The sequence below is a fragment of the Apaloderma vittatum genome, unplaced genomic scaffold, assembly GCF_000703405.1.
Source record: "Apaloderma vittatum isolate BGI_N311 unplaced genomic scaffold, ASM70340v1 scaffold88, whole genome shotgun sequence".
Lineage (NCBI taxonomy): Eukaryota > Metazoa > Chordata > Aves > Trogoniformes > Trogonidae > Apaloderma > Apaloderma vittatum.
Genome location: NW_009729978.1, coordinates 13,088 through 29,842, shown reverse-complemented (window position 1 = coordinate 29,842; position 16,755 = coordinate 13,088). Strand labels below are relative to the sequence as shown.

Below are 16,755 nucleotides of genomic sequence, written 5' to 3'. Positions count from 1 at the left end.
TTTAAATGATACCACAGACTTCTGTTTGGACAACTGAATCTCTTCCGAGCACCTTTTGAGATGACTTTCTATGCCTTGCTTTGTCTCTAGCTGACATTCTTAATGGGCAAGGGTCTCTCCTGCAAGTTCTCTCTCAGATATGCCAGACATCAGGGAACACGTCAGATGCTGTAGAGCATCCCAGACAGCTCTGAGCACCTATATGTAGGTAAATAGGATCTAACTCTGTTATAACATGGACCTGAACCCTCCACTTAATTTCAAATTTTATCCCGTGAACAGAGAAGATAGAAAACATAAATTGTATAAGGCACAGTGACTGCTCCATGCTTTGCATAAATACAAAGCTTACCTTTCAGAGGAGTATTGAATAAATCCATTCACAGATAAAGAAAAGTGATGGTCTTAAAGCAGAGGACTCAGTAGCCTCTGGTTCAACTTTTGGCTCAGTTTCTGCTTTACCTGACAAGAGGCCCATTGCTGCTCATATAAAAGATATAATCCAGCATTCCCCAACCTCAGTAGGGCAACATGGGGAGAAACATGGTTTATGAGGGACCAAGGAATATTGTGTGCTAACGGACTAGGAAACCTTGAGAAACACCATCTTTTACAAAAAACTTTAGTATTTGTTTTCTAAATGAAAAATCTCACTAGATTCCCCAGGATTAAAAAAAAAAAAAAAAAAGAAAAAAGAAAGAAAGGAAAAGTTCCATTTTATAAATTTACAGATAAGAATTTTAGGAAGAAGAAATAGAGAATGGATGTAGGATTACACATCATCTCACCTGTGACTGTAATTAAATAAAAGAGAATACTAATCATTAGTAAATACAGAACGTTGAAAATAAGGTCTCACTTAAAAATACTTAAAGATTACTTAACAATAGGGCTCAGAAACTGTTCACCTCAAATTTATGTTCATTAACCTCCTGGAAACTAATAGCACACTTGAAACTACTTCATCAATAGCCTTCCAATTAGTCTCGTTCTTAAGGAAAGAGAAAGTGCCCCTACACACAGCCACTCGTCCTCCCTGGCCGCAGCACCCTGTGCTGTTTGCCGGCACTTCCCTGGCCCCTGGCAAGAGAAGAGTTCTCCCTTGAAGCCCACAGCATTAGCAAGCTGCCAGCTTCAATGGCTGGATGCCGCTTTCTGTAAAGATGATACTTACTGGCTAATATGAGCTCTTATCTGTGGTTTTCTCAATGGATGCTAATTCAAACACAACTTTAAAATTCTCTTTTAGATTGTATCTTCTTCCTGTAGCATGTAATGAAGCCGCTCTCTAAAGAGGCCTCTTGACTTTCACTAGAGAACTGCAGTACAAGCACAAATGACTCAGAAGGAGCATGGGTATAAAATTCCAGAGACAGTATCAACAGTATTTAATTATCCGATACATCTATTCAAGCTTACACCTCATGACTGTGTTGTTTATATTTGCCTCAGTTGACTGTAAATCTCCCTTTCATTACTGTTCACAATCCACAAACATTTTCTTTTATATATTCTAGAGATGTATACGTATACTTGGAAAGAAAATTAAACAAAATGTTTAATGAGCAATTCCCTTTTTTTCTTAACATATTTGAGGGCCAGTACTTTAGTACTGTAATGAAATACAACCTTTTCTTCAAAGGAGGTATGCTAACAACTTCAATCATCACTTGTATCTCTTTTCAGTACATATTTGTTGACTGCTCTAGAGCTCGTTAGAATAAAGAAAGCCTTCTGGAAAGTGGTTTTCTGTTTCAGTAGTGATAATTAAAAAGATAATATTCCTACTGCTTAGATTATATGAAGTGTAGTTAGATATCTTTTAGACTCTAAAGGCAATAATGTGTACCTGTTGTCCTTGTTAAGTACCTATAATTGAGGGGAAATTGATGAGAAAATGTAAGGAAAATTGAAAAATTATCCAAACTATGATTGGAAAATGATTAACAAACATTATTAACAGGCATGGTTGTTAATCTAAAACACTCTGAATTGTGGGGAAAAAAGGAAATAAATAAATAGAACTCACGTAAAGAGAACATCAGGAGCATATTTGTATAATAGTAAGATTAATTATATGTACCATATTTTTTAACTCTGCTCTTTGCAGCAGAGTTGAGAGATATATCCTACCTTGATACATCTACTTGTTTCTTCTTTGGAGATGTTGACAGAATTGTTGGCCACACAAGTTGTCAATACTTCAGAAATGAAAATGAAATGAAGTAATAACAAATACAAGGACGTTTGTTCTGAACTGCAGCAAAATTTGTTACAATCTACTGCATATACAAGTTTTGCTTTATTCTTCCAAACCTAATAATTTTCTAAATCATTTAGTTTCTACTCTATATTAATTTTCATTTTAGTGAAGAATTTCTTTTCAAATAACTGAATAGTCAAGTAGCCAAGGTAAAAGCCCCACCAGCTTGCCCGTGCATGAAGATTTTAGGGACTTGTTTGGAGATTACAGTGATTTCTTCTTGAAAGCTTGTGTAAGTGATATAGACTATGGAGACAGAAGAATCTGTAATCCTTCCATCTCGATTGTGTCAGAGACCTCCCTGTGCTCTGAGCACAGAAACCAAAAGCGTTTTCCTGAAGTTCGAAAGTGCTCAGAATCTCCACATTCTCCTTCACTTTTGCGGGTACCTGATGACAGCTCCTTTTCAGAATCCATGGTTCAAGGCACTAATGCTGCTTCTCTAAACTCTTTCTCAAAGCTTTCAGTGACTAACCTAACTGGAGTTGCTGTGGTTTTGCTGATAATATCACATAGCACACTTCCATTTTCAAACTGAATGGTCTTAAGTTTTAGAATCAACTTTGGAACTAAGTATTTTCCAGTTAATGTAGAAGCTGCTTTCCAGAAACAATTTCTATTATGCATTTTAAAATTCTCATTTCTCAAAACCTCCTTCTTGGTAAATTCATTTACCAAGAGCAACAATAGATGCGCCTTGAATAAACTAAAATCCATTTTGCTCATTGAAAAGCAGGGGCACTTAAGCAGATGAAGATCCTATCTAGTTCATTCTCTTATTTCCAGCAGTAATAGATGTGTAGAGAAAGAGTATCAGGCATCTGTGTCTGAAGTAATACCTCTACTACCTTGTCCTTCCACCTTCCAGCAATCAATAGCAGAGGAACCTGTCCTCCTGGACTAAGTTCATCTCCATCTGTTCTGTTATTCAGAACAGCACATCCTCTTTTTCAGATCATCTGCTAATACAGTGACCAGCACAGATGCTCATAACACACCCCTTCAACTATTTTGAAAACAAGTCATTTGTTCCTATCTCCTCTTCTTATCGCTAATCAGTCACTAATTCATGAAAAGACCTTCTTTAGTCCCACAACAGCTTCCAGTTAATAGACTTGGGAAAGAATCTGATGAAAATCGTTCTATGGAAATAAACATAGTATACATAGCATGCTCACTTGCTTTCTGAATTTAAAAAAAAATTTCTAAAGGAAAAAGCAAAAACCAAGCCATGTTGATTCCTCTCCATTACACCACACACTTATACATTTAGGTTGTGGTCACGACCAATTTTTTTCATATAGGGCTAGAATCACATTTTATGCAGATCCCTCTGGATTCTCTTTTGAAAAAAAAAAAAAAGGATTTGACAGTTGCCACATTTATTCTTCCTGTGCTAAGGCCAATGTAAGTGATAAGCTATATGTCAAAGCTTGTTGTTTGGCAATTCCTTGTCTATGCTCCTTTGAAATCCCTGAGAGAAAATTATCTGGTCCATACATATGTCACAGTTAATTTCATTAATTTCTTCTAGATTACCTTCTAATGATACGAAATTTGAAAGATTTCCTTGGATTTACCCTCCCATATGAAAAAGCTCCAGCATAAGAACTTCCCAAACTCTTGTAATGAAAAGAATTATCTCATTTTTATGCCTCAGAGATTCCCCTCTTTCAGTGTATTTTAGAAAAATTTTTACTATTAGTTCTTATGCTCTTGGAAGGTTGGTCCTCAAAATCTTCGTGGCTTGCTATATCACAACTTTACATTTAACTTGCTGAGTTCCTGCTTGTTTCTTATGCTTAAATGACTCTTGTCTGTAGAACTTTTTTATTTTGTTTAACTAGGCCTTTAAATAACCCACAGTTTTTGTAGCATTTCACCAGCCCCTGCAAAACTTTGTACAGATTACTACATAGCTTCAAATCAGTAAGAGAATAACTGCTACGCATGAGATTTGCCCAGCAGATACACCACGTAATATGGATATGCATAGGCTTAAAAACTTAAGTCTCCTGCAGCGCAATTCTTTCCCAGCAGCATTAATGGGAACTTAATGGTGATGTGTCAAATACTTATTAGCAACTTCAGACTGAAGAGCCTTTCTCCCACATCACACAGGGCCTCTTCCCCTGCAAATCTCACCAGCCAGCAGCGTAAGACTGTTTGCCTTTCTTTGAATCTTTCCTCCTACTGCACATCATTTTAGGGCATGACTATATTTCCATGCCTCTCTCAGGCAAGCGAGGGTTTTGTTCAGAAAGAAACACCTAAATCCTTTTCCTCTTAGGAACAGTCCTAAAAGAACACTGAGTAGCACTATCCAAACTTCAAGGTCAAATACCAGCAGTACAAGAATGTCAGCAGTTATGACAGAAAATGCAACCGCCTCTATACCCATGACTGATTGGTTATGTTTGACTGCTCTTTGCTTCATGACACCGTTAGACACAGTGAGTGTGAAATTCAGCTTCAGTGACTCCAGTCTCTCCTTACAGCTCTCTCTAATGTGCCATGGCAGGGAGGCTGGGAGAGCTGAACGCTGCTGAATCTTGAAAGGACCCCATATTAAAGAAGATACAACAGTGATGGCCCTCGTTTTGTGCTGACCGAGTCCTCTCTCCGTTCACACGATACACCTGAAGCAGCAGCGACGGATGGTTACATCAGGGCTGTGATCAGCTCAGGGATATCTGTCTCAAGTGCTCCCTCAGATGATCCACAGAAGAGTGGCTGCTTAATGATGGCAGCCCTCTAATTAAGGTAGAGCAGTCAAGGCCTAGAAAAAATTTTAATCAAAAGAACTGCCTAATTATGATACGTGCTTCACAAATGAGCTCACTTAGACACAAAAAGTATCTAAGTAAGTGGTTGGAAGGCAAAAATTGTTTACAGAGATTGGTAGGACAAGATACCAGCCTTCTGCTGGAACAGCTTCAGTGTGATATACTCATTTTGTGACTTTCAGAAACTACTTTTCTCTGCAACCAAAAGGAGAAAAAGGGGGAGTCACTCTGTGGTTTTTGACCCACCTGTCCTTGGGCACCAAGACCTCAGTGGTTATGGCAGCCACCTTCTAGACCCTGATGGCACAGAACGAGAAGGCTGATTTAACTTGCACAGGAAATAAGAGTGAAGTGTCAAGGTAAAGATAACACTCTTGTACACAGCAATACTGATATACACTTTTAAAGCCAGTTAGAAATTTTCTGTGCAAAGTCCCTTTGAAGCTAATAGGAATGAACATCGAAATATGTACACATCTTTGAAAAACTCAGCTCTTTTACCTCATATGCTTCCAAACCAGGATTTTTGCACTCCCACCAGTAACAAAAATTAGCATAAAAAAGATTGTACTGTACATACAAGACAATTTCATCAAACTATACGGGTAAGAATTTTAGGTTAACTACAGATACTACTCCTTGCCCTTGAAGGAATTGAATAAATCCATTGGACACTACTTTTTAGGTTTTCTGGTCTATATCACAGTCTCCTCTAGTCACATTTATTGCTACATATTTATCAATACTAGAGATCCGAGTTGCTATCACTTAGAGAGTTGCTATCACTTAGAGAGTTGCTGTGTTTTTGCAGAGGTATGTATACACGTTTTTGCTACCAAAAACAGAAGTCAGAAACATAAAGCTTTAATAAAAGTGATTTAAGCTAACATCTGCAATAGACAGACTACACACACAAGCAGTCACACAAGTGGTCAGTGCAACTCACCTGACACAGGATAATTCATTAGGCAACAGTAATTCAAATTTCTTGGTTTTCCAAATTTTTCAAATTTCTTGGTTTTCCAGAACTATCCTCTCAGTTAAAACGTCTCACAGATAAGTTACCAGGTTTGAGCTTTTGATTTTTAGGGGTACTGGTTGATTTTTTGGGGGGGGTACTGGTGAATGAAAAGCTGGACATGAGACAACAATGTGCACTGGCAGCCCAGAAGGCCAATTGCATTCTGGGCTGGATCGAAAGAAGCACGGCCAGCAGGTCGAGAGAGGTGACTCTTCCCCTTTGCTCTGCTTTGGTGAGAGCTCACCTGGAGTCCTATGTCCAGCCGTGGAGCCCTCAGCGCAAGAAGGACATAGACCTGTTGGAGTGAGTCCAGAGGAGGGCCACAAAAATCATCAGAGGGCTGGAGCCCCTCTCCTATGAGGACAGGCTGAGAGAGTTGGGTCTGTTGAGCTGGAGAGAAGGCTCCAGGAAGACCTTATAGCTGCCTTCCACTGCCTGGAGGGGGCTACAGGAAAGCTAGGGAGAGACTGTTCACAAGGGCATGTAGTGATAGGGTGAGGGGCAATGGTTTTAAACTAGAGCAAGATAGGTTTAGATTAGGTGTTAGGAAGAAGTTCTTTACTATGAGGGTGGTGAAACACTGGCACAGGTTGCCCAGAGAGGTGCTGGAGGCGCCATCCCTGGAAAGATTGAAGGTCAGGCTAGATGAGGCTCTGAGCAACCTGATCTAGTTAAAGATGTCCCTGCTCACTGCGGGAGTTTGGACTAGATGATCTTTAAAGGTCCTTTCCAACCCAACACATTCTATGATTCTATAATTTTCAGTCGCAAACACATAAACCATATGGATATTATCTGAAGATTTATACATACATTTCTCAAACAGGCACTTTATAAGGAGGGTCAGAAGTCAGATACTCACTGATCTGGTTGGTAGACGCACTATAAAAAGCATTTACAGTAGTTGGGCTTGTAAACCACCTGCAGTAAGAGCAAAAGAAATTGTCTGTCAGTACCCTTACACATTTTTATGAATAGAATGAGTAAAGACAACACACGACCTCAGTGGAAGGAAGCAAGAATTTCAAAGACCACAGATATATTGTCTATTTCCATTTCAATACGTTACCTACACTTTTTTTTTTGAACATTGAAATCTATTGTTTAGTGACTTTAAGTGCATGCATTCAATGAAAGTTCGACAGGAGAGATTGTTAAGCTTTCTGTTGTCTAACATGTTTTATTTCTAAGCATTGTGCTTGTGAGGTCTGCCATACTGATGAACTGAACTTCACACAACAGAGGCTGCAACACTGATAGCAGATGCAAACACTCTCTTACATGTCTTTTAACCATGTGTAGAGAAACTCTTTTCTGAAAATAGAGGAGAGTATTTTGCAATGAGTCAAGCGGCTTCAGATGCTTTGATGCACAACTACTTGAACAATTAGGATGATGCCAGCAATATGAGCAGGTGCTTTCTGGAAACTTAAATTCAAAATAAACAACTTCACGTTCTGTACCCTACACAGTGAAAGTGGCCATCAGTGTGGTCATAAGCAAATGGACCTCTAGCAAAGCAAAACATTTTGAAAGGAATATTAGCATTTCTTCTCAGATTTCTCATACATCCTGGAAGGAAACCTAGATTTGAAGAGCAAATAAAGTTTATAGATCTCTTTAGCCTAAGTTCATGTATATTGACACTGGTTTCAGGCATATGAGTGGAAAATCTTAGCTGGCTTCAGTAAGGTCCAAATGAAACTCAGATGAAACTCTGAGTTCAGTGAGTCCAAGATTTCATTTTATAATTTTATAATGGAATAAAGGAAACATAAGGAGATAAAAAGGCTAGGTGGGAATTAGTGGTTAATTCAGAATAGATTAGAAGAAACTGTAGTAAATGTCCAAACAGGAACATCCTGATGTCTTTAGCAATGCATTACTCAGAAGTTATGTAAAGGCAAATGAACACAATGCAATCGCTTTGGAAATTTTCTTTCAAAGAGGTGGGAGTTGTAAAACAAAAAGAAAGACAAAGGAAGATCTATCAGAGCACTGAAAGTGTGTGATGTCAGGGATGTTCACATACATGATCTGTGCTTTAAAATAGCACCATCAAATGAATGACTTGTCTGCAGATCCTGACTGTTTTTCTGGCAATTGATGTCCTCATGTAAACCATGAGGAGAGTTTTAGAATGGCAGCATTCTGTCTTTTGTCAATAAATTTATCTGCTTCCCTCAACTTCAAAGCTGAGAAGCTTATTTTACAATGCAGCCACTAGGAATACTAACCAATAAAAGCAAAGGGTGATGTCATGTAAATATTTTAGCTATCCATCACATTATAGGCTCTAATTGCCACAGACAACTCTCCGTGTTTTGTTTATTAGGAGATTCTAAATGGGAGGAGCAGGAGGAAGTTGTTTTCTCATGTGTTATCTGTTTCCTCTATAATAAAGATATTAAGTGTTAGAGGTAATGTAGTGAGATAATGGAAAAATGAAGAAAGAGTGGTTATGGTCAGGGGATAAATAAAAAATTACCAGGCTTAATTAACTACATTTCAGTTTCATGTTTATTCACAGCAGCAGTGAGCTGAACTGTTTTGAAGGATGCAAGCCAGCCACTTGTGCAGTGGGACCTGCTCACCAGGCTTAGCAGTAGCTCTGAAAAGCTTGGTCCCTTTTTTGATAAGAAGAGAAGACATCTGAAAGGGACCCATCTGAAACACTCAACACTTGAGATTTTACTGTAAATTTGAACTAAGACACATGGTGTTGTGACTTCCACCTCAGTCTGTTTGCTTGTCCTACTTACAGTGGCCTTTCTGTCCTTTCGAACAGCAACTTTTAAGCATGAAAAAGGCTTCTGGGATAACAAATCCTCCCTTTTTGCAAATCCTGTTTAGAGCTAGTGTCTTACTGAGACTCTCATTTCCAGTCACAGGATCAAGGGTCTGAGACAGATAACAGATACTTCAAACTGGACTAATGTGCTTTGCTCTTCTCCTCATCCCCTTTGCTGCTGCAGCCCCAGAGGCCCACCGCAGCTAATTCAAGCCAGGAACCACCACAAGCTGTGGTTAAAGAGCTCTTCACTGACAACTGATGTCTCTCTAAAAGCATAAGTTTGCACCCATTTTTATTGCGTGAGGATATAACCACTGATGCATGTACTTGTCACCACAGGAGCACCTTACTCTGCCCAAGAGCAACTGCAAATGCTGTTACCATTTGGTCTGCAGCTACTGAGGGAGGATTTCACACCACTTCTGGCCACGCTTTCATGTCTATGTACTCATAGATTTGTAGCTCCTAGACTAGCTGCTCAGACTCATCACAACATCCCCATCCTGAGGCTGCTTCTATCTTCAAGATCTGCAATAACAGATCCCATCCTGCTCCCTGAACTTAGTATGAGCCAAAGACTGACAGCAACCTCGATTTTCTCACTGTAAAACTGAACTAAGTTCTTTCCAAGTTACTCTTTCATAACGAGGATTCAAGAGTGACCCTGCATGAAGTTTGTTATGTTTTTAAGCAGCTAGGAAGAGGAGACTTAGCAGCCATACTGAGGAGTGTAGGAAGAACAAGAGTTCTCTAGTAACAAGCAGACTGTACTGCTGAATTTCAGATTTGATGTTTGGCAAGGATGCTTGGCAAGGAGCATATTTACAGTTCAGTATTCTGTTGTATCATTCTGAGCCACTCTCAAGAAGATTTAGGAAACATTTTCCACAAAAGATGATCAGAAATAACCCAGACTGCTTCCATTCAGAGTAGCAGAACTTCACCTCTCATCTGTCATCCTCTTTCAGTGAGCTCCTTGAAATTACTTTAGTGACAGAGCTTAACTGATAACACTTCAAATTACTATATGAAGGTCTGTAATAAATAGCTGTCACTGATAAATTTTAAAGCTAAGCAAATTTGGAAATAGCGATCTCATTCCTGTTTGAGGTCAGGTTGTCTTGGCATTCACTCTAGGTCTGGTTACAATTTCTTTTCATTTGGTCTATCAGCAGAAGGATAGAAAATAAACCAGGCATTACAAACTCTAGGCTTTTATTAATTACAAACTAAATTTTTAAATTCTAGAACTGTTTACACTGTTTTCATTTGTTATAAAGGTGAAAAAAGGACAATTTTGAGTAACGTCCTGTGAGATTACCTATCAGCTACTGCAGCAGTCAAAACCTAATGCTGCAGACCTGACACTTTTTGAGATTTCATATGTAGAAAAAAAATGAAACAAGTGGGGCAGATACTTTCTTAGGTTTTTTGTTTCTTTAGTCTACAATTTTCTTCATGATACCTTCCTCTCTGAGTTTAGTATGTTACATTGCCAGTCATGAAGAGGGGTAAATGGAACATTCACAATATAGGGAAAAGCTTATTAATTTATTTCATTCTCTGTAAAGCGCAAACAGAATTTACAATTTGTTCCCTCAACTTTTTCAGTTAGAAGAAATCACTCAGATAGAGTAGAATTTGGCATTCAACAACCCAAGTAAGAAGTTTTTTTTAAAAAATCACAGAATCACAGAATGTCAGGGGTTGGACGGGACCTCTACAGATCATCTAGCCCAACCCCCCTGCCAGAGCAGGATCACCTACAGTAGGTCACACAGGAATGCATGCAGGAGGGTTTTGAAAGTCTCCAGAGGAGGAGACTCCACAACCTCCCTGGGCAACCTGTTCCATTAAGTAAAGAAAATTAATTTGTGAATGTACTTAAGCTGGTTAGGAGTGAAAGGCCATATGAAGTTGCTAATGAAGCTGGAATCCAGAGAACGTCTCTCCTAGAAAGGCTTATAAAGAAAACCTTCTAGAGGAGAGGCAATTTTCAAGATGACTTTCAAAAGTGCATTTCCTCTTTTTTTTCCACATTTTCTGATGTGTAAGAAAAGGATTAGCCTCCTAGATTAGGTTGCCATCTGTGTCCCCTGGAGTTGGTCAAGAAACTGGGATGGTTAGTCTGGGCTCAGCCTGCAATGCCACATCACTGCTTAAAATGAGCTTCCAAGACCAGGAAAATGCTCCAGGAGGCTCCTTTCCAGGTTCTCCTCTCCAGCACAGTCCACCTACAGCATTTCTGAGCCCTCCAGCAGTACCTCTCCAACACATAATAGCCTACTCAGCATGTTTCATGGCTGTTTTTCCCTTTTTGCAGAAGGAGTTTTTACACCGTCCTTAACGGCATCCAGCCCAGCACCTCTCAGATCTGCCTTTCCCTGCAGTGAACGAAGAGCCAGGGCTCATAAATAATAGTGTGCTGTCAAGAAAGTGGAATAGGTCCTAGAGGACACCCAGGAATCTTCTCATAATACACTTTGTGTTCTCTTACAGGGATACTAGATGCCTAAATCTCCAGCACTGAAATTCAAGTGAAGAGTGAAGGAAGATTTGGCTGGGTGTAAAAATCTTAGAGGAGATGTCCTGAATTCAAAGGAGTAAGATTAATAATAATGAAGTGGTATGCACAAGAAGTCCTCTGATGCCTTGCTGTTTGCAAGTATGGTATCAGTGTTAAGGATAGATACAATCACTCTTAAAAAGGTATAGGTCTGTGTTTATACATATATGCATACATACATGTGTGTATATTTGTATGTATGCATGTGTATGGCTCTATGGATGGATAAGCAAATGCCACTAAAGCCCTGATTCTCCTTCGTTTCTCCCTTCCACATGGCCATCACTTCCCTGTGCACTCTTTCACCTCCCTCTGCTCCAGTCATGTCTCACCTGGGTTATTATAATTGTCTTCACACCTGGTCCCTTTCCTCCCCCGCTCCCCCCTTCCAGCCTCACCTGCCCTTGATTCAGCCCTCTTGATCCAACCTGCACTGTTTCGTGCATCATATTCCTGAGCTCCTGCCACAAATCCTTTTTGTATGTCTCTCTCCTGATACCTGAATGCTTTTTCCCTTATTTGATAGAGCCAGCTGTGAAGAAGACAGCCAGCTCCCCAGCCAGCTGTTAGAGTCACAGCTGGCATGCAAAGCAGGCGTTGAGGACAGCAAGTTGCATCTCCGACAGCTGCGGTGTCCATGGGGGAGCCTGGCCCCCAGGACCAGCAGAGCAGATGTCTCTGGTGACCTAGTGCCTTGTCCCAGCTTTTGGGTATCAGTTGGGCTGGATAAGTCCCCCCATCCATGCCCTGAGCAATACCTGGCCTGTCTTCCTCCACGTTCTTTTTTCTCGGAAGGGAGGTAACTGCTAGGGAGGGAGTGAGCAGGACAGAGGGCAAAGAATTTTCAAGATTACTCCTGCTTGCAGGAATTCTCCTCTTTTTAGATGACAAAGCTGTTGAATTTCCAGAGTAACTTATTTCCACTTTGATAGCCACATTCCCCCTTATTTTATCAAACTCCTTTGTCTTGCATCTCCCAGCTCTTTTATCTGTCCCCCGATAGTATTTCCCTGGTGCTTAGAGCAAACCATCACTCTGGTTTTCCATTTAGTTGACCGTACTGAGGAAAGTGAGTCCAGTTTGAAATAATATTTCTGAGAAATCTGGACTGCCTGTTAAATGTATATAGTGTTTTACCTTTTGGGAGTAATATTACTTTAAAAGCTAGTAATTCATTTCCTTAAATACTAGTTTTCTTATTTATCTTTTTCAGTCCACAAATTGGTCTGTCTTATATTATCTATCTTTAAATATAAATGCTATGCTAAAATCTACTGAACTAGGGAAAAAGAAGAAATGAAACAAACAGGAAAAAAAACCCAAGGGTAATTCTCTATTAACACAGCACCAAGCTTCAGTGTAGACCAAAGATCTGTGGAGTCCTTTGAAATAGAAAAGCTTAAAAAAAAACAATAGCAGTAAAAGAAAATAAGAGAAAAAAAAGAGAAGTAAAAGCATTAGAAAGCAGTAGACTATAATAGTTAAAATATGGCAACTGCTGATATTTTTCAGGCCAGTCTGGACGTGTCTCAGATTGCCAGGTGGGAGTTACTGGTTTAGTATAATAAATTTTTAAAAGGTTACTGGAGGTGGCAGTTACTCTCTGTGCCTTGGTTCCCCTCAGCAGACATAGCAAAAGCCAACAGTGTGACACCACTCTAAGAGCCCTTTTCTATTGCCAAGCAGGTGCAAATGCAGAATAATCTCCAAGCAGGAATAATTATGACTGAGGGCCCAGGTGAGGATTATCCCTAGCCCTGCAGAAGGCAAAGCATATAGCTGTGCTGACAAAGGAAAGAGACTAAAAATCAAACTGGGATCCCACAGGCCAGAATGTGTCTTAGGGGATGACAAGAGAAGCAAGAGGAAGGTGATGAGGGGGCTGCTGTTAAGCAGTCCCTGAAATAAAATGGTAAAGACAAGCATGAGAAAATGCTCAATCTTGTATTGGGCAATCGGGTACAACCTTCATTTTTTAAGCATACCCATGCAGCAGTTCTCAGATTACAACCCCTAAGGGGTACAGTCAGGGATTACCTGCCAATTAATTTCCTTACAAGGGACATTTCCCATCGTGCCAAGAACCTACTACGTGCTCTGTGTTAGTGCTACCCCAACGCTATTTTGCTGTTTGGGAGGAGGAGGTTGCTTATCACCACTGCTGTAGAGAGGCAAGTGTTATTTCACTGCTCTCATGGAAACGCTTGGTCTGAAGAAAATACACTGTTATGATCTAGCCCTGGAACACAGGGCTGCAGGAAAGCCTGTAAAATCAACCCCTGGGAATAATCATTGCAATGTCAGAGAAAGCCGTGACAAGAAAGTAAAATTCACAATTACTACTCACAAGCTATAAAAGACCCCTCAAAAAAACAGGGCCAAATCACAATGCTCTAACCAGGAATAGCTTGTCCTGCTGACATCCTCTACCTGCCTTACAGACAATACAGAGACACTTCCTTAACAGAATATTGTTCAGTTTAAGTAGGAATTTCTGGAACCCTAAGGAAATACTACCAGAGGAGCTAAGCAGAAGCACTCCTTCCAAAGTCTCTGTGCAGAAGACGTCATTTTCAAGTAACATGATTAGACTAATTAAGCTCTTTTTAGGTTTTAATTTGCATTTTAAGGATTCGATTACCCACCAGTAAGCAAAGAGACTGATTCTCCGATGTATTTTATGACAGTATGTGGCATAATCTGCACTCTCATGTTTATAAATAAGTAAAAATAATATAGGTAAATCAAATCATGTTTTATTCCATACCATTTCTATCGAGAGCAGGTAACTAACAATGCTGATTGCTATTACTAATAATAACATTATCTCTTTCTAATAGTTCCATTCTTAGAAATCTTATTTCATAAATCCCTGCTGGACCATTCCAAATTCTGTGACAAAGAGACATAATCCATTTTTAGTTTAGATTTAATTAGCCCTTTTTTGTTAAATTAAGTTTAAACTGCAAGCATATGACTACTGTGCATCAGAATAGGGATATCTAGAACATAACAAAAAAAAAATATCCACAGGATTTTCTGAATAACTGGGAGGTTGCCCATAGGCTTTTTGTATCATAATACGTAGCTATGTATATAATTCTATTAAGACGCAAATTGTGTAAATTAAATAATGTAAATTAAAATACTGTTAGCATATTATGCAAATTTGCCGTTTGTCTACTCACTCTGTTTTGGGAACTTCTTTTCTAAGCCAGTAGAAATCAGACTGGGCTGCGTATTTGCGAGTTTGCAACACATTGCCAAAATAGTCACTTTCTGTAAACTTCAGCTGTATAGATAAAGCACAGACATTTTAAAAGCATGTCCAAGGAAACAAAATCTGGCATAAAACAATCAACATGTTTATTTTAAATGAGATAGTGACCTAATTTTTCTAGCCAGTATCACAGCAAGTAAAATTTCTGCACTTGGTAGAAGAATAAATACTTTGTGAGCTTCTTTAAAAAACAGTGCCTGAATGGATCTACACAAGGGACTGCAACATCAGAAAAGCTCTTCCCTGTGTAGAGAGGAGCTGAGGAAGTCAGAAGTACTCAACAACGAATTGCAGACTGCATATTTCTATGGGTATTATTAACACAGCCTCTTTTTCAAAATGAAATAGGTCTACTTTTGTTTTTTAAAGTGCATTTTAAAACCACTTTCAAAAAATACTCCCTTTTTTAGTGTGTCTTGCATCTTATTACAAATACTTCATATTCTGTGCCCTCTGAGAGTTCTGCCACTGTTTTCTTACTGTTTCTCTCATTAAATGTTCACAGGAAAAAGGCTCCATGCCTCCATAAGTCTCTAAATCTAATAACAATAACCCCCACACACAACTAACCATGCAAGAAAAAGGGATCTTAATAATTTATAAATCCAGATGATATCCCTGTCACCAGTTTCAAGCAATCCTAGAACTTGTGAGGAAGTTGCCCTTCAGATGTAAACTATAGTTTTGCAACTGTGATTAACAAGTGGGTTTTCCTAGGCATCAACGCTTATCTAGGCAAATAATTCGATACTCTGAGTGATAAGGTTGGTCACATCTTCCATCCTGTTACTCTGCCTTCATGGCACCATCTCATCCTACTCTTTCCAGGAACACAAACTAGACTGGTAGATTTGGTTCTTCAAATTTTTGTCAATAAATTACACCTCTGTTTAGTGTTTGTTAATGTTCTCTGGCAAAGCTGACTACCACTCTTGTATTTTACCAGTTCAGGATTACATTTGTGGTTCTACTTTGCCTGTGGCTTTTAGCAATACAATTCATGATGTGTACGCCCCAGTTACTCCTTTGGAAAATGGTAAAATATAGTGTTCATCATCTGCCTTTCTGCCCTAGCTAAGCTGAACAGATACTGGGTCAGGAAGGAGTCCTCCCACAGTATCCTTGTCCAGTAAGGTGGCACAGTAGGACTTTACGTTGGTTAGGACCTGTAGGCATGACTACATGCAACAATCATAAATAAAATTCATAGCCTAGAGAAATGAAGAAAACCTATATAGGGCATTACAAACTGCAATATTCTGACAAAAAAAATGTGTTAGTGTTTTTGAAGACCATTACTTTGAGGAGATATGGGTTTGTTTCATTTTTATAACTAAATGCAAACTTTATGACAGTGTATGTTTAACCTTTAAAATGTCTAACAGCATGAAGGTTCTTTGCACCCAGGCACATTGTACTCCCAGTAAGCCTTGTGGTCATCTCTCTTGGACATACAAGCATCAACAATTTGGACATGAGAGCTAGCATACTTAATTCAACATCTAAAAATAAACAGGCAAGCAGAACTCCAGATGCATGCCAAACAGAGAAGCTTTGATTTTAGACAGCAGTGAAATGGAGAAAAGAATGGCTGCGATATGTAAAAGAAGAAAGCTGCAAGTCTGACACTTACTGTTTTGATGTCTTCATTAATATATGTGTCATTCATTATAAACTGAGGGTAACCCACTTTTGCCATAACTGCTTTTGCCTTTGAAAAAGAATAAAAAGAAAAAAGAGTTGGCACATATAACCATTTCACAGCATATGGTGCATTTTTCCCCCTTTCTGTTTCTTAATTTAACTTCAAACCAACTTGCCTACAAGGTAAACTTGGTGCCACAAATGAACTTCACAATGTGGAAGGTCCAGATTCTGCTGTCAGATTATCACAGTGGGTCTGTTGTTGCCTGCAGAGCTTTTGCAGACTTACAGCAATGTATTTGAGTGTAAAATCTTAGCAGCTGATTTTCCCTACCACTTTTTGTGTTAATCAGATGGTCAAATGGCTGTTTTACAATGTTTTCTAAAAGATGACAGGAAAT

General features: G+C 39.2%; 1 protein-coding gene across 1 annotated transcript in view; it reads right to left on the bottom strand.

Annotated features, from left to right (window-relative positions):
- The window catches only part of LOC104277834 (metalloendopeptidase homolog PEX-like), a gene marked incomplete at its 5' end in the record, with an annotated part of 35,550 nt that extends 19,129 nt beyond the window's left edge, over positions 1-16,421 (bottom strand). The window contains 3 exons of the mRNA XM_009874607.1: positions 6,933-6,991; positions 14,619-14,722; positions 16,344-16,421. Coding sequence (XP_009872909.1) covers positions 6,933-6,991; positions 14,619-14,722; positions 16,344-16,421 — 241 coding nt within the window. The remainder of the gene's footprint in view (positions 1-6,932; positions 6,992-14,618; positions 14,723-16,343) is intronic.
- Positions 16,422-16,755: the final 334 nt, after the last annotated feature.